At 41.0% G+C, this 25,025-nt stretch overlaps 1 protein-coding gene across 2 annotated transcripts; it reads right to left on the bottom strand.

The window, feature by feature from the left end:
• Window positions 1-6,342: 6,342 nt before the first annotated feature.
• Window positions 6,343-24,814, bottom strand: ZFX (zinc finger protein, X-linked). 2 transcript variants are annotated; one of them, XM_009276918.2, is made up of 7 exons: window positions 24,731-24,814; window positions 23,705-24,271; window positions 14,514-14,663; window positions 14,172-14,315; window positions 13,945-14,079; window positions 11,250-11,390; window positions 6,343-9,765 (listed from the first exon to the last, which is right to left on the bottom strand). In XM_009276918.2, the coding sequence occupies exons 1-7, from the start codon at window positions 24,789-24,791 to the stop codon at window positions 8,579-8,581; spliced, it is 2,385 nt and encodes a 794-aa protein (XP_009275193.1). In that variant the 5' UTR covers window positions 24,792-24,814; the 3' UTR covers window positions 6,343-8,578. The 2 variants fall into 2 exon arrangements, with proteins under 2 accessions (XP_009275193.1, XP_009275194.1); XM_009276919.2 differs by lacking the exons at window positions 13,945-14,079; window positions 14,172-14,315; window positions 14,514-14,663.
• Between the last annotated feature and the right edge of the window lie 211 nt (window positions 24,815-25,025).

Here is a 25,025-nt window from a genome sequence, read left to right as displayed (position 1 = left end):
AGCTGCAGTCCTCGGCTGGAGGCGGAGGCCCATGCAGGTGGGCAGGGAGCGTGGCCCTGGGCTGAAAGCCGAGGTGGGAAGGCCTCAGGACCTCAAGAGCCAGCACTGCAGCCACAGGCCATCCCAGCGAGACTGCCCTTGTCCCTGGGGACGCAAGTGGCCACTCATCACGCCCGGGTGCAGCAGTCCCTCTGCAGATCATTTTGGCGTTGGCAAGCTGGCGACTGCGGGGCTTTTGCCATGGAAAGGCTGTCACAGGGGGGGTGCTGCCAGTAAGTCAGTGAGAGGTGCAGAAGTTAGGGCAAGCTTTGCATGCAGGGGACTTTCCAGCTCCACCGGAGCAATTCCCGCTGCTCGCCCTTTCTGTAATGGCTCTCGCCCCGCTCGTAAGGGCTCCAAACAGAAAGGCTCGTTTGGAGACACCCCTCACCTCCTCTCCCCTAAGCTCTCAAAGTGCTGGGGTGGGTTTCAGGGTTGGTTTGGTGTTCAAACCCAGTCTCTGCAGCCGGCAGCATCATGCGCTGATGGAGCCTCCTCTGTGGTGATGGAGGAAAAGCCGTGTACTCCTGAACTGTGCCATCATTTGGTTGGTCGGCAAGGTTTAACTTAATCTTGGCCAGGCCAACTGAAAACCAAAAGAAAACCCTGTCATTTCTGTCCCTTGAACTGGGCAGCCCCAAGAGGGAACAGGACTCTTACAGGTTCGTACCGCTGGTCCCACTAACAGGATCACCAATTTGAGGCTCGCAAGCCTCTTAGTGCTAACGAGCTAAGCACCAGCAGGTCTGATGAGGCTTTGGATACAAGAATTTACTTAATCCTGTGATGGGTAAGAAAAACCCACCTGTGGGGGGGGCAATGTGCTTGGCCGGGGGGTGCTGGCACAGGGCGTACCGTGCAGCTCAGGGGTTGAAAGGGTGTCCCCGGCACCACAGGGGTGATCTTGCAGCCCAGGAGAAGCCCTGGGCATCCAAACCATACAAAACCCACCGAGATGACTAAAGGATGGACGTGGTGCCCTCAGCATTGACTCTCTTCCTCTACAGGTCCTCTTCTAGCGATCCAGCCTGATGGTTCATGTAGGCAGAGCCTTCGGGACTAGTTGTATGTTACCTGCCATTTGCATTACAGCTCGTTGTATGTTCTGCCAAAAAATATAAATAAATAAACAAACAAATAAATAAAATATTATAAATAAATAGAAAGGGGACAAAATGCTATTTTTGGGCACTTGAAGCTCAACTCTAAGAGGCTCCTCTGTGATCTGGAATTGCTTTCAAGTTTCGGAGTCAAGATCAAGTTAGTTTAGTTTTCTTTTAAATAAGACCTGTGACACACTGAACAGACATCACTTGCCAACTATTTTTACCTCTCAAGCACTGATGTATTTCACGGGTGGTGTATGTTCTGGGGGACATGTCTTACCTTCTCCCACTTGTATTTATTTGAACAGAGATGGTAAATCAAGTCCTTCCCCTCCTTGAGAAGCCAGGGATGGTCCTTCAAGTACAGGGGGGTTTCTCTTTGCTGGGAACGGGTCTTCTGCACCGGAAAATGCGACGCAGCCGGTGCCTAACTGCTGGTGCTCCCTTCCCAGCCTCCTTGTCTCCCTGCAGCAGGAAGGAAATCTCTTTCCAGGAAGCCAGGTCTTTCTGTAACTGACCCCCCGTAAGTGGCCAAGCGGGTACTTGGGTTGCATTTGGTTGTCTGCAGCTCATTTCAAAAGCTCTCAGCTATGAAAAGGGACATCTAGTAAGAAAAGGAGTCGCTGCTCAGCCACTCTTACCCACCCAGCGGCCGTCCCTCCCTTCAGCCGGAGCCAGAGGAGGAGCGGGGGTTAGCTCCTTCCCCGTGCGCAGCCATCAGGAGGCCCCACGACCCAGCACAAGCGATTTGGACTCCCGGGAAGGCGGCCAAACAGGGATCCTGCTTGCCAGCCGTGCTGGAGGGGCGCTTCATACCCATGTTACGGGGCAGGTTTTGGTCCGCGTTTGCAGGTAAGAGCTACCTGGCCTCAGCGGTACGGCTCCATCGTCCCTCCTGCTGCTGGCAGGGGCCAATCCTGCCCTCCTTCAGTGGTTCTCTTTAGGCTTGCATGGAAATCCCAGCACGGGGCACCTGGAGCGCAGGCTGTTTGCCTTTCTGCAGCGGCCAGCTTCTCCTGATGCTTCCCAGGCTCTGTGCCTGCACGTGTGAAGCATCTGAATTTGTGGTGACAGCCCCAAGCCCCAGAACTGCTCTAAAAAGAGGAGGTTTTGCTCCTTGCTCCCCTTGCTCTGCAGCTGCCATGAGGCGGTATCGCCACCCCGGCTTGCCAGTGTCTTTTTGCAAGGTGTATGTTGTACTATAGGAAGGTCTGTTGTATGGCAATATAGGGTTGTGGGGGTTTTTTTCCTGCATCCATGTTAGGTTTATTGTGACACTGGTCAACTGTCCAGTGAGGTGACAGCTTTGGATACTGCTGCAAAGGAGCTCATGGGGTCTGGTCAAGTGTCAGCATTGCCCACAGAGAATTCACACTGCTCCTTGGCAGAGGCTTCCTAGCAAAACCGCTGCATCGAAAGCCTAACAAGTAAGGAAACTAAAGTACTCTCTTAGTAGGTCCATGATAGGCAAAATGGTATTAATGATACCATAATTACTTTAAAAAAATGTAGTAAGTATATAAAGTGTGTATTGATTTTCTCAGTTTCAAGTGCTTTTTTATTCTTAGTGCTCTCTGCTTCTGCCAGTCATTTGACCTGCTGTAACATCCCAGCTCCCGTACCTGTGAGCACTTGTTAGTTATGATTCATCCTTCCAAATGGATATGATCCTGGCATTCCTTGTTTTCCTGGGCTGTGTCAGACAAAACATGTCCCAGTCTTCTTAAAGCTAACTCTACCATATCAGCCTTAACAAAACTCTTGATTCATGCCAGTGAAATATCAGGTCCGTGTTATCTCCTTTTTTGCATGTCACTGAAGTGTCTTTTCATCTGTATTTGTTTCAAAGGACTCATCTTGTCCATTGGATGCAAGTAGAAAACATCCCTGGAGGATGTCGCTACCCCTCCATGGGTTCCAAGCGCCGTGGGAGGTGCTCTGGGCACCACACCGCCGGGTGCGGGTCCCCCCTGGGGCCTGCGTAGCACCTGGCAATCCCAAGACAATCACAGGTGGCTTTTGGTGCCTAGATGTGAGCAACTGAACCGAGACCAAGCAGTCTAAATAGGACGAGGCAGGACTTTCGGTCCCGTGCCACTGTACTCGTAGGTTGTCCTCCGAGCTTCTAGCCAACCTGCTAGGCTTTGTTTTAAAAATCTCAAAGTGAGCACTTTCTGTGGCTTTCTGTTTCCTAAGGCATGAACATCTCTGTGGTCCCTGTTGGAAACGCCCTCGTCAGGGCCGGTGCTCTCTAGTGACCTGTTTTGGGCTTTCATTATGGAGTGTAAGTTTTTCAATCAAAAACCTGATTTCAAGCACTTGGCTCCTCAAAATAGACTCCAGGATGCTCAGTCAGGCACCTCAGCCCCTGGCCAGCACGGGGGCATCGGCGTCTCAGGGCGGCGGGATGGACAGGCATCCTTCAGCCAGGAGGCAAGCAGGGACAGGCACCACAATGGGAGTCACCTGTCCTGAAGCTCATGACACCCCACCCTTGGCTCCACGGTGAAGCTGGTTGAAGCCAGCCTCAATCAACGGTTAAACCGCAGCAGAAAATAAGGCGAGAGACAGAGCAGGGGCGAGCAGGCATGGCGGTACGCGGGGCTCGGGTGCGGGGGGCTTGCGCTTTCACACCAGGGACAGCTCAGCATAGGGGCTCTGCGCTACCAAGGTGTTGAATGAGCTTGTTCAAAGCTAGGGCATATATGTATGCCCTGTAACTATAACGTAGGGTGCGTTCCTTGTGTTTACCTCTTTTTCTGTTCCCTTCAGGTTCTTTACTTGGTCCTAACGGCAGCAATTCTTTATCCCGATATTTTGCCTGGGCTCGTGCCAAAATGACCCACTACGTTTTGTCTTCAGTAGAACAGTAACATTTTTCCAGACTTGTGGAGTTTCTGTGGGATTCCGGTAAACATTACAAAAGTCTGTGTGCTGCGTGCACGGCCTCTGAACCACCTGTGCTTGCAGTTTTTAAAATGCTCATCGCCTATAGAAATTAATAGCATTCTTGATTGCCACAGGTCCGGAAAAACCCATCCCCAGCCTCATTTCATACTTCTGCTACTTGTAGAAAAGTACTTTTCTGCATCAGCATTTCAAGGAAACCAAAACCACCAATCCTCCCTTCAAACTTCTCCACCTAGTGAAAGGTTTTTGGCGTGCCTGCCTTTTATGTGTATCGACAAGTACTCCTTTGCTCCTGACCGCTCTGCTGACCTGCTTATCGGTTCCAGTCAGCCACTCCTTGGTCAGTTTTCTACCTGTCATAATTGTTAACGTATTAATTGTGTTTCCTATTAATATTATTTAATTTTAATTACTACCTTTAATAAGCCAGAGAACCACAGCTGTTAGCCAGCTGCTTCTTTTCCTAATTAGTGACGCAGCCTTTTGGCTCGCAAATAAGGCTGTCAAAGAACAGCCTTAGGTTGGCATCCAGGCTCTGGGTGCCTCTGCTGCTGTGTCCCAGCGAGGGGGACGTCACCCGCGCAGGCTGCAGGCACCTGGGCAAGCTGGGGAGCCTTCAGCAGAGCCTGGCAGCGAAGCAGTGAGGCTTTCACAGCTAAGGAAATCCAGGAGGCAGGGGGGGTACATCCAAGGGGAGGGGGGGATTTGCTAGTCTGCATGAGCTAGAACTGGTGACAGCTCCTGGCTCTTCCTCACAGCAGCCAGAAACGGCCGTATGGATTCTCCAGGGCCCTGAATGCCTCTGGTACCCAACGTACAGTGCCATGATGAGAGGTTGAGGAACAGCAGGTAGATGGAGAAAACAAGAAAACAAATCACATCAAAAGCAGGTTGCTGGCAACTCGGCGTGACAGCTTCTTACTATGAAGAGTTGCCCAATGCCAGTCTGGCTGCACGATGAACCGAGACGAGGAGTGAATGAGTCAGCATTTCCTAAAGGTATCCAGTGAGAGTAAACTAGTTGGACTAAATATCCTGGCAGTATCTGGGCCAGCAGACACGCCACCTCCACGTTCCACCTCCTCCCTTCTCAGGCAGGTACAGAGGGCAGCGACACCCAACAGCACTTCTGTCAGTAGGTTAGTGGGGGCAATCGGTTGCCATTAGGTCACAGGCACCATTGAAGCGGGATGGCCTGTGCCGGAGGAGCTATTACCAAAGCAGTTCCCGCATGCACGGTTTAATTTAACCGGGCTGAAGCATTCATAGAGCAGTGGCAAAACCAGCCATAAGCCCCCTTCATCCCCACCGCCGGCCAGTGCCAGCCCCGCCAGGGCGCAGCGGGTGGAGGAGCTGGGGCAGGGCGGCGAGGACGGCCAGAGACCCAGCCTGTCCGTTTCCCTGCCTGGGCTACGCCGCGCTCACCGGTCCCGGCGGGAGGGGAAGGGAGCCGGGCTCCAGCCGGCCCCGAGGGCAACAGCGGCACCCGCGGGGGCTCACATGCCACCGGGAGACACATTTTATTAATTTAGCTTCAACAACAGCGGTACACCTCATTCGACTCAAGGGAGTCTTTTTGGGACAGCGAGTAGCACCTAGTAGGTAACCACCTTGCGGAAAAACGTTAAGGCTTTGTAAGAAGTTTAACAGACATGAATCCTTTCATATAAAAACGGGCATTAAAATGGATTTCCAAGACCTGCCATCCCTGCCTTTCACTTTTGCAGACTTTCTCGTAAAGGTACGTTTCAACCACCTGAGGGATTGAATCGCCCGCACCCCAGTGAGCTGAAAAACGGGGAGTAGAAAAATAAGCTAAAGTGCACTAGAGTTGCAGATGACCGTGTCCCTCAGAACAACGCTTGATCTCAGTACTGGCATCAAATAGACTAAACATTCATTAACAGGAAAATATTTTGAATTTTATTTTTTCACGTTATTATCAAGTACACAATTACAATAATGTCACACATCCCTATATGATTCTATGTATTTTGTTTTTTTCTTTTGTCTTTTTTACAAAGTGTACAGAGGGAAGGACGTATACAATATTTAACAGGGTATTTTCTACAGAACAATAATTTATATTATGTCCTTGTAAAAATCTGTACCTTTTTTAAACATTAAACTGAAACATCCATTTTATAGCATTTGCTAAGCAAATTATTTAAGAATTAAAACTAACCTGTAACTAATGTCAGTACATTAACAATAACTATAATTTCATTTTCTCTTTATACAGACAAATACATTTTACAAAATCCACTTGACCAAACCCTTAATTATTAAAAAAAAAAAAAGTGTGTATGATTCCAGGCTACGTAAGAGAAGGAAAAATGTGTAAAATTGTGTTCTTTGTCTTTCAGCTTATTTAAAAAAATAAAGTTCAAAATGGCTAAAATCCTCGGCAATGCTATGGGAATTTATGCAGATTCTGTACACTTTTCAGGTTTCCAGTTAGAAAACGCTTGAACGTTAAGGGGGGGGGGGAAGTCGCAGGAGGGTACTCTGCAAGACGCGAATGGAAAAATCTCTACCGGGTTTTACTGCATCTGATTTGGCAATCAGTAGGCGACAGACAGACAGCTACGGCCATGTAGGAAATCCACTGACTTCACCGGGGATTTCAACGAAGGCACAGTGCAGCACATCTAGGTATTACACACTAAAGGTTCACGGCCCGTTAGTAGCAATACTATACAAGAGCACGTCAGAGAAGTCTGGGGGCACTGTCAAGCAGGCATCAAAAGAAAAAAAACATTATACAATAAAGGTAGCGACATGGCATTCGACTCTCCTGACCTGGAAATTGAACACAAGTATTTCGGCTTACAGTGAAACAGAGGGGCTGAGCAGCAGGAGCAGGGCTCGCTAACAAAACAAAATACGAAAGGCCTAGAAGATGCACGTCTGAAAGGAAACCTTTGTCCCTTTATCACCCCGAACCTGAAATCATCGCTGAAGTTCCTGTCCGATTTCAACAGGAAGTTTGCCTGCCTGGAAACGAGAGTCAACACCGGGCCAGGCTCTGAACCTTCTCCATTAGTGAATTGCTGGTTACAGACCTATCCTAAGCTGGCAGGCAGCCGGGTCCCAATTCTGCAATCCATCCTCAACCAGCGCTTCGGCGGGAATTTCAGCAAGGGGGGCGGGGCCGGGGCCTAAAATCTGGCACGTAATTGAACGGTTTGGGTTTTTTTGCTCCACGGTCATTGTTAAGGTACGTGACTTCGTGCTTGGTATATTTATGCTGCAATTAGCAAATGATATGGCGCTATGTTATAATAGTCTTCAGGTGGCAAAACTGCATATAATAATTGTCATGTTCTCCCAGCTGTTTATGAACAGATTAAAAGAACTGGGTTAATTCTGGATGCTGTACAATTAATAAACAGCAGCTTAACACAGCCGCTAATGGCTCAGGAAAAACGTTCGATTTAGAAACAGTCCTGTTACGATCGTAAGTTACTTTTCTTCTTAAGGATATCTACATTAAAACACCTCTACTCCTTATGAACGCATCTGCTCCGCTCCGTCCCCCTCTGAAGCTCTCACTGTATCTCGTTTGCAAAATCGAGGCACCTCTTGGTCTTAAATTTTATTCTAAAACAACTCACAATAAAAATGTGACTTGAACCACAAACCGTTCTTTCAAAGAAATACTAATACACACAAAAGCATTAAGTTTGAGGTACGTTTACCGGCACGTACAGACACTTGTGATCTATTAACTCTGCAAATGGAACAACAGTATTTTATGTTTCCAACATCAAGACAGCAGTAAATTGAAAAGCGCCCAACTCATTTTGTAACAGGCAAACCCTTTCAAAGACAAAGCAGCACAGAACAATAAACATACTATTTGAGCATACTTTTAAATTCGCCGAAGAAAGGTAACAAATGCCCCAAACCACTTTTTAAAAAATGTTTCTCTCCGAAACCTGAATTAAAACGCAGAATAGTTTTCCGCAATAAAGTTAGATGTGTAACTCCTCAAATGGAAAATAGTTGACCTGCCACAAAGTCTGTATAGTCAAAACAAGACAGTCAGGTGGGCCCTAGTGACTTTATCTTCAGCATCACAATTCCCCATTTTATACACACCTCTGACAATTTTAGCAAGAGAAATGTCATATTTTTAAAACTCACGACAAAACTGCATTAACATGGACACTGTGAGTATCAACGAGGTCAGTAAGATAAATATACTTAAATAAACTATTACGGTTGAAAAATTCAGTAAGAGACAGGGTTTACTTTATTAAATGCAACTTTATTGTTGCCATCTTTTCTTCATTTATTAAACAAACTGAACAGAATTCAGAACACGCTATTGAACAAAAGGTATAAAAGTCAACTAGAAGCAATAATCCTATTTTTATACAGCAACAAATCAAATGCACAGTATGTTTTTTTTGTTGTTTTTTTTGTGTGTGATCGCAGGTGATTGGCTTTAAAATAAGCTAACTGCCTGAAAGGCAAAATTCCTTTATAATTCCAGCCGTAAGTCTGTGACAGAGACTTTAAGGCAGCCCAACATCTTTATGATGCCGCATAATGTGCTGGTTCTTCTCTGAAGGCCTTCGGAAACCTTTCTTGCAATACTCACAACGGTGAGGGTAGTCTTTTGTATGAATGGAAATAACATGCCGTTTGAAGCCTGAGGCGTCTGTAGTGCTATACTCACAGTACTCACATTGATAAACTTTCCTGCCACTGTGTGTTTTCATGTGTTTTTTCAGCTCGTTTTGTTGCCTAAAGCCCTTTCTACATCTCTTGCACCTGAACGGAAGATCCTTTGTGTGAACTGAGAGTATGTGGCGACTCAGAATGAACGGATCTGCAATCTTAAAGTCACAATGTCTGCATTGGTGCAACTTTTTACCCTTGTGAGCCGCCACGTGTTTTTTCAGTTCCGAAGGCCTATGAAAGCCTTTATCACACATATCACACTTATGAGGATAGTCTTTTGTGTGGACTGAAATTATGTGTCGTTTCAGATCACTCGAGTTTGAGCTCTTATGGTCACAATGCAAACACTGATGTGTTTTACTTTCTTGATGCATAAGCGTATGCTGCTGTAGCTCTTTGGTATCTGAAAAAGTCTGGAAACAAATATCGCACTTGAATGGCGTTTCCTTACTGTGTTTAGTCTTTACGTGAGTTTTCAAGTTAGAAGAGTCGGCAGATCGGTATTCACAATATTGGCACTGGTACGGTTTCTCACCAGTGTGGATTCGCATGTGCTTCTTGAGCTCTGACGGATGGCGAAATCCTTTGCCACACTCCACGCAAATGTGAGGAAAGTTCTTGCTGTGGACAGCTAAAAGGTGATGACTCAGTAATCCTTGTTCTGCTGTCTCATAATCGCAGAATTTGCACTTGTGCGTTTTATTAACTCCTTTGTCCCTGTGCACCATCTTGTGAGTAAATAAAGTTCCTGCGTGAGAGAAGCTTTTCCCACACTCATCGCACTCAATAAGCTTTTCTGTTTTGTTGGTCAGCTTATGACTCTCCAAGTGGTTATGTAAACTTATTTTTTTATTCGTAGTGTAATCACAGTCTGTGCATCTGTATTTTTTCTTAGTAAGAAGGTGCTCCGGGTGGTTTTTCATGTGCCTTTTCAAGAAACCTCTAGATTTAAATTTCTTTCCACAAATCATGCAGGGGTAGACTGTCAACGGATGACCATCGGGGCCAATGATTATTGCTGAAAAACAACAAAAAACTCTTCCTCAATATTATACAGCAATATTACCCTTCGATACATGTCGTATTTCGACCTTAACAATAAGCTGAATTGTTAAGTCAGATCAGTCAGACACATATACTATACTACATAATAAACAAGCTTGTACTGGGTTTGTAGAAGAAATTGAGGGAGTTACTACTTTCATTCATTATTATTATCAGGGGAAAGGAAATACTGTTTTTCGATGCAGACAACCAAAGCATCACCTAGCTGTTCTTCACCCCAAGTAATTCTACTTTGAAGAATTCTGACCGAGTTCACGCATTAAATACAGGCAGAAACCGACGCTGGTGCAAAGAACAGCAGCCAACTTGTTAAACTGAGTATTACATAGTAAGCATAATAGCACATGATTTTCTTTGACTTTCCATGAATCTGTAGATGAAGTTTAATCTGGCAGCGTAATCACCTACCGCTGACTACAATTCTCACGTCCCCAGACTAACACCTCCTTCTTGTGCCATCTGTCACAGTTACAATCTGAAGAGGTATCAAGCCGGAATCAATGAGAACACATTTCACATACGGACACCTCAAAGCTTTGGAACTTATTTGCACTCATCCGTCAGCCTGATTTGTTTACCCTGAATTTGTCTGGGCATGCTAAAAAGCTCTCTTTTCCAAAAATGTTTTGGAAGGAGGACTGACTAGGTAGCTGGAAACAGAAAAAGCAAACCTTAAGATTAAAATTTGCCTGGTTTACTAATTCAGTGCTAGACCAAACAGAAGTCCTACAGTTAAGTCACAATTTGGAAAGAAACTTTTAGTATCATTTAAGGTAAGACTACTAAAGAAAACAGTCATGTGCTTTTTCAACTTCATCAGACCAAATAAATCATCAGACCATAACACAGTAACAGCAGAAACCAAATAATGCCAAAACAGTGCATCTGTTCTTACAGATGCAAGTAAGAACATCGGCGTGAACATCAAGGCAATTGATTTCACATTAGAACAAAAAAGGGTATAGAAGTTACACTACCTACTGTAACATATAAAGTTCAGATTTTCCAGTTACTTATTGAGCTGATAAAATGAAATGTATTGTTCTGTGTATTTTCAATAAAAACAAAAAGGGGTTTTAAAAAGTACTATTACAGAACACTGTTTACCTAACATCATCTTTAAAAAAGTTACATTAAACATTAAAATTGGTGTGGCAAGTTAAGTATATAGGTTTTTAACCTTTTGCTACGATACTGATTTTTTCTACGTCAGAGGTGGTTTCCTTTAAAACACCCCCACAATCCAAACCAGCTATGTATTTAGAAACTTTAAAATAAAATATGCACTCATTTATGATGTAGAAGTGTTGTCAACAAAATAATTCCCAAAATAATCACTGTTTTTTACAAGACATTGCACACCCTACCAGCACAGTACATCTGTTTATGGGTAAGTGCCTAGAGGAATGAGAGTACCGCCAGCCACCAGATACTCACCCGTTTGATACTGCCTGGACTCAGGTCTCCTTTTTTTCTTTGGTTTTTGCTTAGCCAGTCTCCCAAGTCCAGCTGACTCATCTATGTGCAAAAGAGCACTTGCAGTGCCGTTCCGACTTTCAATGCCATCATTATTATTACCTAACAAGATAAGTTAAAAAGTTACCTACCGTCATCACTCTACAGATTATTCGAGCAACAAACTCTACAATAAAAGAAATTATAAACTATTATCTGGACATTTAATCAAACCATAATAATGTACAGGATGAGCTTCAAAACTTCTCTGTATGTAACTTACGAATTATGTTTGGTATTATGAACCTGGAAGCATTGGCTTTGTTAAACTCCTTTTATAGGAGTACACAATTTACAGGAATTAATTGTTTCCCATTTCACAAAGAGTTCTCCTTTAAATGCAGTATTTTTTGCATTTCTTTCGTTGCTAATTATGCCCAAAATATTTAACATCAGTAAACAATAGCATGTCACAATATTTACTGTGCCCCATTTTCTTCTCAGTCCTGAAATACATTCATGTGTGAGCTCCCATTCACTTCTGGACATCTGAGTTCACCTGACTCAAGTTTCTCACACACCAAGTTTCAGAACTGGAACGATCAAAGAATCCTTCTGAACAGCCCATAAACTTGCACACAAAGTACACTACTTACTATTTGCACACCTGATGCTTTAACACTTACAAATTCTTTCTACTGGGAACAAAGAGCGTGCTCAGTATTGTATAATAGAAAGAAGGAAACAATCTTTGCCTCCTAGAGCTTCGTGTTTAATACACAAATGGTATCACTGGATGTAAAACAAACATGAAATTTACAAGTAAATATATCTATATATTTGGGAAGGTATTTATTGGCAATCAGTTTAACACTGGCGATTCAAGAGCATAAGTAAATTTTAATAATAAATTTTGTGGTTAAGTATTTACTTGAATCAATAGAAGGCAACAGTTCCTAGTGAAAGCAAAGCACACAAATAAGACAGGAAGACTGAAGTGGAAGAAAGCGCAAGATGCTCAATAGCTGTTCCCTTTGTAGAGTGCCGAGAACGAATATTCATGATTAATATAAGAAGACTCAGAGCCAGGAACAGGCATGTGCGGAGCCTGAAGATTCTGATCTATATGCTAGCTCAAGTGTTGAACAACAAATGTGACAAGCGACAAACATTGAAAACAAAAACCCATTTCACATCTTACACGTAAAAAGTTTGCAACAGGTGCATGAAGAGTCCTTCTAGAGTACAACACAAAACAGGCCCCAAACATTTTCTAATACTAGAATAAAATTGCAAAAACTTTCTGGAATGTAAAGCACAGCGGGACTGGGCTTTGCTACAATACAGCAACAAAACAAATTTAACATTTTAAGATGTCATTGTTATCAGCTCTTAAACCCTCTTTAAGTGGAGAAGAGTTCTGAGAAGTGCAGGTGACAAACCTCTGCCGTTTATCATGCCTTCATACGTCATTATTTCTTCCCTTCCCCGCCACCTCTCACCTTGCATGTTAGGTTGCTTACTGCTGACAATGCAATGACTCCACTGTTTCCCACATTCTTAAATTCTCCTTTCAATTCCATCTCTCTGTTCTTAATACACTGCTCAATTTTCTCCTCCTCCAAAATCACTGAATCTTCAGTCTACAACTGTTGTTTCAAGTTCACTTAATTTCATTTTTAATTCCCACTCAACCTGCCTTCTGTCTTTTCCTCTTCACTGAAACTGTGGTCACCAGCATATGGCTAAAGATGAGGCCCTGGGTGCACTACCATCCATCTCCTAAGCAACTTTTAACACACGCTGCTCCCTGAAATCTTGCCCTTCCTTGACTTAGGTTCGTGATTCCAGCCCCCATCACATTCTCAGCACTGCCCTGCCATTTGTCTGCTGGCACCATCACCGCAATCCACATTAGGCAGACATATAACCTAAGTTTTCTCCTCTACTCCGCTAATCTTCTGTGTCGTTTACTCAAAGTACATTTAGAAGGAGAACAGGGCAATACATAAACATTTCTAAGATGAGATTTTGGTCTACCAGCTTCCGTAAGTTTTGGAAATCAGTTTGAGCACCAGTTGGTGCTCAGATACCAACGTTCAAGAAACATGGTTCTGCATGTTGGAAATATTCTCAAGGTTCTGCTACAATTTTAAGATGTCTCCTTCCAGCTTCTTTTTTGTTAATCGATTAGTTATTTCCATTAGTGAAATCACATATTTATATGTTCCTTCTAGAAAGCATTTAAATCAAGCTAGAGGTCAGTGTTGCTTGTCACTGTTAAACTGAATCTTACATATTCCCATCTGCTTTTTTTTTCCCCCCAAATAAAAATATTCAGTTCTATTCCCAAGCCAGCTCTTACTGTGTCCTAAAACTGTGAAGGACAGATGTACTTCAGATGCAATTTTTCAGTTGAAAGCTCGTGTACCTCCCCTCCTACATCATGAAAATATGAAGGAAAATGCCTGTTAAAATAGGAATAAGAAGCCTGCCTTACAGTTTCTTTCTTCTTCTCTTTTTAAATTTAAGGTTCATTATGCCAAGAAACCATTCTTAAACTAAAACTTTAAAAACAAACACAAAAGCACAACTACTCCACTACCCTCCAAAAAACAATCCTCAGCAATTTGCTATACATGGTATCACCAGGAAGAATTCTTTGAGTATTACCTACCATAAGCTGCTGCCCAAGCTATAGGCATGAAAGTTTTAATTTCAGTGTCATCAATTTGCTGTTCGTGGGCCACTGCTGCATCCTCCTCTCCTACAATCACTTCCATATAAACCTCATCAGCTATTTCTGCAACATCTAAGAGAAAAAGAAGTCAAGAAAAAATTAATAGGAACACTGCACTGTTGAAAGTGAAAATCCCTGTTCCCAAATGAAAGCCACCTACTTACTTAAGTCTTCATCTTCGTGCTGAGAATCATTTACAGTCATGTAAACCATTTTCTCCCTTGGAATACGAATACTGCTATTTTGATCAAGTAATCCAACTGCGTGGTCATTCTCTGGCTCGCTCTCCACAATGTCTACTGTGCCCCCTAATTAGGAACACCAGAGCAAAATATTTTAAATACACTTTGTTCAAATTCTATGCTAAACCGCAGAAAACTGAAAGTTTGTCACTCTTTAACATTAGACCCACAGCTCTTCACAGATGACTTGAGAGAAACCACAGTCTCTAATTATGCAAAATTTCAAATGTCAGACTGGAGTATTCTAAAATGAGCGTATTTTACCTAAATCATCTTCTCCAGGATCTGCTTTGAATATATAGACCTTGATGACTTCCGGACAAATGCCATCCACTTTACAAGAGCCACTTTCTGACTCTGCTTCCATGGTAATTTCAGCAGAACCTTCGTGTTCTATCTTACCAGCATCATCCACTACAAAAACAAGTTATTACAATTATCCAGTCATATACAGACAGACATATATGAAAGACTTTATTACTTTATTCCTCAAATTTGGAAGCAGTTTAAAATTACGTTGTGATAAAGAACCTACCCATACATATTTTTTTCATATCCTTGAAAACAATGACAACAAACACAGAAATACATTCAAGCCACGTCTTCTAGTTAAGGGGGAAGTGTAAGAGTGTTGCAGTAGTATGTCTAGATGCATGAGCACTACACCAGGCAATGCTAATAGGGAAACAGTGATCTGCAGCAAGATGATGGTAGGAAGAAACTGCACGTTAGTACTTACTCTGTGGCATAATTTCACTTATTCTCAGTTTTAATTGCTTTCTCCTTCACAACTAATAAGCTATCAACCGTTTTTTCAAAAGCATTATCTGTTGCTCAACCCTGTCCCTAATGCAAGCCAGTCAGACCTGGTTCCTTACAAAGCGGTGTTATTGATGCTTCTTCAGCTGACTAGAGAGGAAACCTAAATAAAAACTACAGGAAGAAACCCCTCCACTTTTCTCATCCACGCAACAGCTGAGGGATTGAGCACAGTGTCAAAGTGCTGCCCTGACGCTACAGCACTGGTGAACCTATTAAACTGACTGTTCATGATGCCCTTACTGAAAGGGACTTGCACTGGATTTTATGCTGTAGCCCTATATACTCTCCTTACTATCGCCTCAAATTTTGCTCTCTTCCTTTCAGAAGTGCACCGACACCACGCTTCAGTTTGAATTGCTGTAACTTGCCTAAGCCTCCCACATAAACGTGGCTAACAGCCAGCTTTATGAGGAACACATTTCTGATTTTTAAGACATACTCTACGTAGGCACACACACACTCACACCATCTTACTTTACCAAGTGTGGGTTTTCAAGGAATAAATACTAAATATGCATTCACAAAAATCAAACCCAGCATCTCAAGACCTTCAGAGAATCTCCTGATTTCAGAAGCCTCAGAAGTTTCTCGAGTGTTGAGATTATTTAAGAATTCTTAACATGATGGCATGCTTTTGTAATTTGTGACTGTATTGTCGATAAAGTCACTTCTGGAGGCTGACATAGCTCCCTCAGAGCCATGCGTAACTTCAATTCATGACAACAAGACATGAAATTTATACTAAAGGAAGTGTAAGAACCATCCCATAAATGTTGTACAATTTTTAACTACCATGCCTAGCACATACAAAATACTTAATAAAGTATGCTGATTTCACTGGCACTCTTTAAACTACCCTCATAACTAAATCATAGCTTTAGTACTCAGTAACTGCAACTCTTCAATTTACTTTAAGATCTACTTACAAAAAAAAAAAAAAGCTCAAAACATTATTACTATTATTTTCCTGCCAAAAAGTCAATAAATTAGCCTTTAAATTAGATAAACTAGCACGTGTTCTGTCTCATATATAACTTTAAATTATGAAGCACTAAAATAAATTAGTCTATCTCTCTCCTCACCAAAAGAGCAGCAGAAAAAACATTACATACTCTTATGGCAAGTTCATGATCAATGGCCACCATACAGAATGTTTCAAGCAGCATGATGTTTAAAAAATGATTTTGTGCCACGGGACAACATAACATCTTGTAACTGAAACCCCAAAGCATTTTAAAAGTAAAAACAGTAAGATGTTCTTTTGAATCATGTTAACAACGTAGCTCCACAGTACGCATACTGTTATTGAGCAGACTTTCATAAATTCTTTGGCATATGCATGAAACACCAAACGTCACTGGAACTCTGACAAAAAGAAAACTCGCTTTCGTTCCTACGCTAGATTTATGTAGTTGTTCTCCTTTAACTTGGCTGTTTCCAGTGTCACGCACATGTACTTGGAAGGCTTTCAAATCAGCGTAGACTGATTTTACACTGCTGAAGCCAAAGGGGAAGTCTGCCACCAAGCTCAACTGATGCTGGAACATACTCAAGGAAGGAAAATTATGGCTGAAGCAATCAAAGATAAAACAAACCTACGTGCGCCATGTGAAACAGGCTGGTTTCTTTTAACCAAAACAGAGTTTTTTTACTTCCATACATATATGGAAGTATCCACTGATAACATTCACACAACAGAAGAATTCTAGATCTTAAAAATATGCTCCATTTACTCTTTGAAATAAGTTCTTCAAGGTTCAAAGTCATCTTTTAAACAACATGATTTTAAAAAATCATTGTATAATTTAGAGTTTGTTTATCCACGATTTCCCTCTATATTCAACAGGGTTTTCAAAATGTAACAACTGGTTTAAATATTTTTTTAACAGCACCATTAAACTGTAAGGAAATTGTTGTGTAGGAGTATTAGGCCAACTTTTCTCATCCAAAAGGAAAAAATTTCACTCGACAGGTGGTAATACTTGAAAAAGTGAAGTCCCTGAAGGGCTTGAGAAGTAATAGCAGTTGCAGTATAGTAGCAAACAGGTAACAGGAAGAAAAGTAGGATGGAAAGAAAAAGGTAGGAAAAAAGATAAAAATCAGAAGAAGAGACAAACAAGGCAAAAGAGAATGGGTATCTATCACACAAAGCACCATTTCCATGTTATTTTGTCCTATGGCTACACAAGCATTTATCTATACCGATTCATTGATGCTCCGGCAGCATTTATGAAATTTGATTTCTGTTTAACACTTTCCCTATGTTTCTGCATTCTCCATGTATCTCAGTCTCACAATCAAGAAAAAATGATATTCGTAACTACTTGACCGATCAATGTCTGAAGTTGGAACTCTGATGATGTTTGAATTTTTCATTCAAATTCACAGCCCATCAAGCGATCCCACAAATACCGTGCATGACTGATCTTCTCTCACATTGTTCCTCTTTGAAATTACAGAAAAAACCCACCCCAAAAGTACTTAAAAGTATTAGTTAAGCTTTTAAGAGGCCACTTCCTTTCAAGTAGAGATGCTGGGCAGTTACTAAACTAATCACAAGTCACATGCTAGAAGAAAAATCAGACTAGCATATTCCAGTGCTGTCATACCTTGTGCCTCCATTTAATTAGATATTAACTGAACACTAAAAACTTTAAATGTATGATTTTTTTTTTCCTCTACTAGCAGTTACTAAACTAATCACAAGTCACATGCTAGAAGAAAAATCAGACTAGCATATTCCAGTGCTGTCATACCTTGTGCCTCCATTTAATTAGATATTAACTGAACACTAAAAACTTTAAATGTATGATTTTTTTTTTCCCCCCCTCTACTAGCTGGTAGCTTTACTTCAGTAAACAAGTGGATTCACACTAATTCTCCAAGTTAAAAAAAAAGAGAGAAGAAGTATTAGACACAACATTATTTTACGGAAAGTAAATTGCAAGAATGCATTCTATGGTTAGTTTGCTGACGTTCTTCAGACCTCACTGATTAGAGGAGCCTGCTCATACCATGAGCTGCAAGAAACAACTAAAAAAATGTATGCACTTCTCCAATGTTGCAATAATTGCTTCCATACAAAGATAACGCCTGAATTTTCATTAAAAGCACAAACAGATGAGAAAGGTGTCACACAACATGAAAGACATGCCATATTTAAAGCCGGTCTAGTTATCATTTACTTTACAAGGAAATCAACAAAAAGAGACCAACAGATAAAAAAAAGGAATAGAGAGTAAAGCAAAGAAATAAAAGATGCAGGCAACATTAACAACAGTGTTTGTTTAATACGTGTTCTATCATGATGACAGCGTTTGTCTCCTAGAAAATATTCCATCTAATTAAAAAAATCATATAATGTCATAAACTATAATGTCCAACCAATAATTATCTCCTACATCTTTACCCTCCTATTACAATATGTCCAATGGCATTTTTGGGACAGAAACGAGCTCCTGTGCATTGATAATAAAAACAGTATTTAAAACCCAGCTGAGGCCTGTTTCCCCACATAGGAGCATAAATGCTAGCCCGAGATCCTGCATACTGCATTTGCTTAAATGGTACATCTTTTGTTTAACCATGACACATACACTTTGCCCAATAAGTTGTTTTTAGGTTTTTGTATTTAATATTTAATGGATCAGATTTTGTAGCCTTGCAGTCTTTTACTCCTAACTAGAAAAATGCAAATATCTGTAACTGTCTTTATTTTTTTAATGGTTTCCATAAGCTTTTACATTTATTCTTTCCTACCATTTCTCCTCTATATGGGATTAATGAGGAAAATAAAAGGATTGTAAAAGATAAAATTCACTTAAGGACTAAGAAACCTTCTACCTTTTTCAAGTACACACCGCTCATTGCTAAATAACACACCAAAACAATTCTTAGAAACATTCCAAGCAGAAGTTTGTCTCTACACCAGTTCAACGATCTTAAAATCTGTCTATGGAGCAATTAGACGAGAATCATCTGTTTTGTCAGCCTTTATGTTCCCAAATAATTCTCTTCGTTGCTAAAGAAATGCGTATCATGGGATACTTGCCTGCTTACAAAATAAACAACCCTATTTAACCATTCTTAATGAAAAAGGCCACTGCTAACTATTCTGTTTTCTCTAAAATAGATTAAAAGCATGCTGTATTCCCCAGACAGACTTTGTTCAGTTATCTGCGATAGAAACATTTTACTTGTACTTCACTTGATAGCAGAGAATTCCTAGTCCACTGAAGAAGTTATTTTTACCGTCCAGTTATTTCTTAAATGGCAAAGCAGGTTTCCTAACCTGTGAGAAAATAGAAATGTTCTATTTTGATTTTAATGCCATTGCCATTACACACGAGCAACAGTATACCCTATGCGTCTGAAGCTCCCCTCAGGGCAGCAATCTAGCAGAGAAGAACTTCCTGAGCTCCAAACTGGTATCTAACACTTGTCCTTCTCATCCTGCTCTCCCCAGCACAGAAATCAGACTAAGCTCTGAGGCATCGCTCAGCCGAAGGGAACTCTCATCTCCCTCACCTCTCACGGTGACCTCCTGAGCAGCCTCAGCTGCAACAACTGTTGGTGCCATTCCAGTGGTCAGGCAGAAGCACAGCAGCAAGTAATTCTACCTCACAGAAAGAAAACTATGATTTCCTGCATCTTTAAGAACTTCCAGGGAAAAAGAAGAAGGTGCTTATTTATGCTAAAAAAGCAAATAAAAACATTTTGTTTTCTTGACTAGAAGTCTACTGGATGGCCCTAATGAAGGCATGAACTTTATGGCTTTGTTGATCAGATCCATTGCTTTCAACTGAAACATCCAACAAGGATGAGAAAAGATAGGTTTCACCAAGACCTGTGAAAAGATGCAATCATTATTCTCTCTCTTAGAGTACCCTGGGTTCTGACTGCTGTAATGAAAAGTGTTAATTCAGACACAACAAACAAAAGACATGTCTAACTCAGAGCAAAGTAAGGATATGGATGGACATAACATAGCCCCTGAATTTGCAAACATCATATAACTTCCTAAAACTGCAGCTTAAACTTTGCGAGGCTACCCTTCCCTCTCTCCAGACTCCCCTTGTCAAACCTCCTTTGTGCCTCACCATTTTTACTGCAATTAAATACAAGTATATCAGAGTACAACTTTTCGTCTTACGGAACGAGTTCATGCCAGAGCATGTGTCTTACTTTGCCAGATCGAATAAAATCAGACAAGCAAAAATCTTAATTTCCATTTTATGGCCAGGTGTAAGGCAGTACTTTCCTTGGTTAGTAAATGCTGGGTTTTTTTTTTGTTGTTTTGACAAATGCTAGCTAATCTCACCATTACTGTTTCACTTACGGAGAAACGATTTTCCAAGCCTTAAAATTTGCTACCAAATAATTAGTACCAGTGTGAGCCAGAACACAATTTATCCTTTCCTGACCAAACTCATGAACTGGCTTGTCATGGCATATGTGAAAGAAAAACTGATTTACCAAACCTCCTTGAATCCTTTTCAAGCTACTAACTAGTGGCAGTTTGCATTCTTTGTTGAATGAATATCTGATTCTGCTCTGCCGTAAGTGCCTCAAATGCACCATGGACCAAAAATTAAGCTTGAGGGCAAAGACAAGTATCCAAGAAAAAAGGTGAGTAAATCAAAAGGTAAGTGATAATATAAGCTGTGCCAAGAAACATTACCTTGGAAATGAAAAAAACAAAGGCATATGAATGCAGAAGCTAAATTAAATCCAAATGGGAAAAGAAATACTAAAATATTGAGTTTATTGAAATAAAGTCACAAAATGAAACCCACAGAGACTGTACTCTTTGAAAAGACAAACCAGTCTGAAACCAAGAAAGAAGGTAGAAACACAACATTAAAAAAAGTACACATAGATTAGTCATTTCAAAACAGGTATTTTGAGGATAAAGCTAAGAAAATTATCTTAAGAAAATCTATCTAGACTCAGTCCATTAGGAACAAAAATGGAAACACTTAAAGAGAGCCACAAGATAGGAATAAGATAACAAAAGATTTTGCCAATAACTTCCATTGAAGAATACAGACTGAGAAACCTACAACAGGAAGAACACAAAGTGTCATCCCCTGCTTTGCAAGTGACTAGATAAAAGAAGACAAGCAAAAGCATCCTGAAGAACACAGTCTAGCTCCCAGATCTGGGAAGCAGCTACATTTGGCTACTGTAATGGCAGACAAAATTACATTCCAACATCTGCCCCAGCAGTTCAGGGAGGTTTGCCAGAAATCAAGCACGAATTTACAGGTTAGGATGAAAAAATCAAAAACTACGCTGCTGTTACTACCTTTCAAAAACCACCTAATACTAAGTTCAACTGAAGAACTGAGATAGTCAACAGATCAATAAACACATACACTGCTGATGCAATAAAAAAAAAGGGGGGGGGGAATTAATTCAAATAATGTTTTCCATACAATGAAGAGACTATTTGGCAAGATAGTCTTTACTTGACGAAAAAGCACTAGACTCTGACTTCACAACCAGAAGAACTTGTTATGCAGGCTTTAAACACAGTAGGTGGTAATAGGGAACTTCCCTTTAAAATGAACCGTAGAACATACTTAACATTTTAAACACAAATAGAAAGGATGCCTGTTTTGTAGCATGACGATTGTTTTAAATGCTGGCTTATTTAAGGTTCTGAATCTAAACAAAGTACATTGCAAGACTATCAAGAGGCGTTTAATATTAAATAGAATATGAAACTGCAGAAATACATGACTGAAAATGGAGAATATCCCAGCACAACTGAACAATTAAATTCCTGTGCTTTCTGCCAGTTGCCACCTGTTGATGACTGGTACATCTAAGAAGACTTCCTAGCTTGGTGGGTGTTTTAGGGATCATGCAATATGACATCAACCAAGACATTCCGTCCTCATTCAGCCACCGGCAATGGTTGAATGGGACCAGTATCTACCCACCCCTCTCACTTGAATTTACACAGACACAGTTTGCAAAGTGTTCCTACGACAGCAGCCCCGGAGACCTCACTCTGCTGCCCATGCTGCAGGATGACAACCTGCAGGGGAAGGGTGAGCAGAGAGACAGGAGCAACAGCATCTTAAAGAGCCACAGTCAGGGATAAGAAACAGGTAAGGATCACCACCAGTCTTTACACAGTCAGGCCTCAATTATCCATAGGTGGATTATCCACTTTGTTGCCTAACTATGCTGCAGGTGCAGAAGCATTTGAGCTGCTTTCATCCGACCTAACTCAAGTCCAGAATCAGAAAGTTGTATCTGTACCATAATGTACAGAGTGCATTTATTAGTTTGGATAAATACTATTTCAGAGAGCAGCATCCCTGATCTATTTCACCTCAGTATGATCTTGCAGCTTAATTTTACAATATTTTGTGTTATCCATATCCATTATCCCATTTCATTGTTTTCCCAGATAATAGAGAATTAACTGTACCTCATATAAACTCAAAACATGGCTGCACAAGGTTACTCAAGGAACTCAAGAGATGATAAATTAAGAAATGCAGTGATCCTAGGTAAGGAGAAGCAACATTAAAATCCGTAAGTACAGAATATAAAATTAAAACAAGTTATTATACATTTCAAAAAAGTGTCCAAAGGAAAAAAAAAAAGGAAAAAAAAGGAAAAAAAAGAAAAGAAAAAAGGTAACTGAAGCAGAGCATGAAGTATGCCTCATCAATGGAGTCATTTAATGCTAGACAAAATTGAAGTGCCTGAAATGGCAATTAAACAAACGAGCCTAACAAAGCTTTTCTATTTCTACGACAAACAAATGTTCAGCAGTGACACTCTGATGTTCCTAGGTGCTGCACTAAGTAAGCATTATAATAAGTAACACACTTAGAGTAAGCTCTAGTTCGCACAAATGGATATCCTCAGCAGAAAAAGGATTGATGACATGCTCTGTTTTTCTCCACTCTCTACTTTTAAGTCTTTTGAAATATGATTCAAATGGATTGTGCCACTGTTCCTAAGGGAGATTAAGATATTCGTGGTTGCTTCTCAGCTATGAGCAGCAATAGTTACTCTTTTTGTTAGCAGCATACCTCCGTCTTTTGCTTAACCAAGAGAAGAAAACACATCCTAACAGCAAAGAAAACCATATTGTTGCCTGTATCTAACTATAAATGGGGTGGAGGGGGTGGGGGCTTAGCAAAAAACAAGACAAGGATAACAAATTGTCACTTGGACTTCCAAAAAACATGACTTTTTACTTTCCCTTTTCCATGAAATAATTTTTTTGTTTTCTTAATGTCTTGGCAGTAATCTTAGTAACCTGCACATACAGGTGTCTTCAAACAATGTCACGTTTATTTTCTTTCAGTTCTTACTAAGTATATGGCATTTAGTTTACTGGAATTCTTACTCTTTTGTTCATATGCTATAAAATGCTACAGAAATAATTCATAATCACACATGCATTTGCCAGTATTTCTCCACTAGCGTCACCAGAATTTTTAGCTGGTACGTGTCTCCCATTTGAGTACATTTGTGAGATCTGCATTTCATTAAATAATACAGAAAATCTGGTTTTGGTACTGTCGTAAGCCCTCCCTCAGGTATTTCAAGCACCACCCAAGCCCATATCATAAGAATTTCAATGGCTTTACCCAGACACTTACAGGAAATCATAAGGTAATCTTCACAGTTGCCCTTCTCGTCTTGATGTTCCACAGGGATTCCATTGGCATCGATCACTGCCTCCGATGCACAGTCTGCCACCAAGACTTCTTCAGAAACAACATCTGTTCCCAGAGTATCAGTGACAATATCTGCTTCTTCAACATTATCATGAACTACATGTTCTACATGTCCAACTTCAGGTACATGCATTGACTCACTTGTCAGTACATGTTCTGGTATAGACATTGCTTCTGCTGTTATGTCAGAAGCTAAAACATCATCTGGAACAGTGCAATGAGCCAAAGAAACCTCTTCGGCTACGTCTGTGTCCAGCACTTGTTCAGGAATAATGACAGTTTCAGATACGTCTGGCTCCTCCATGATATCTGGGCACTGAACATCCTCGATAACAACATCCTCAATGACATCTTGGATTACTACAGAATCTGGATCATCAGGAACAAAATTATGCACGGTTATATCTGAGTCGACTACATCTGAAACAAATACTGTTTCCTGTACTTCCACAACAATCTGATCTCCATCCATATGTCCTGCATCAGCTCCTGAAAAATATAATTAAAATAGCAGTTAAGTTGTAAAACTAACTCAGATGAAGTGGTTAATAATTGAAATTATTTCTATTTTACTTCAACTTTTACACTATGCTGCAATTTAGTAAAACAGACATAATAGCCTATAAGCAATTAAGATAGGCAGGTATATGGGGAGCTGATAAAGCAAGTCCTCAGTAGGTGCTAACATAACTAAGATGAACAACATTTTCTCTCTTGGAAACGGTTACCAATTTTTAGACACTCCCCCAATATCCAAACAACTATTACTTGACAGAACAGTAGCTCATTCATATTGCTCTGAGTAATAAAAACAACTGAAAATCGAAAGCGACTACTCTATACAAAAGCATAGATGCAGCATAGCACTTTCAAGCAAAGACAAAAATCAACGACAGTCAATAACATCTAATGTGAACACTCTTATCTACATGTTATCTCCTGACAGACCTGTTGGATCAAAAAATGCATTTGGCTCATGTGGCTGCAATTCAAGCCCATCTTCATCCATGGCCTTTAACTCTCATCAGTCACAGTGTCTGTAGAAAGTAAAGAAGAAAGGTTATTTAACTTGTATTACGCTATGAAGGTTGCCTCTGCCTGTGCACTGAAAAGCAGAAATTTTGGGCACGTGGAAGTTAACAGGTAACACCTCTTGACTTTAAGATGGACCAGATTTCACTCAGGGTACCTCTTTTAGGGATTCCAGAAATACTACTCTCTAGAACACCAAACACCCAGGGTC

This window comes from Aptenodytes forsteri, unplaced genomic scaffold (assembly GCF_000699145.1).
Source record: "Aptenodytes forsteri isolate BGI_AS27 unplaced genomic scaffold, ASM69914v1 Scaffold273, whole genome shotgun sequence".
NCBI classification, from domain to species: Eukaryota; Metazoa; Chordata; class Aves; order Sphenisciformes; family Spheniscidae; genus Aptenodytes; species Aptenodytes forsteri.
This window is presented reverse-complemented; position numbering and strand designations above follow the sequence as displayed.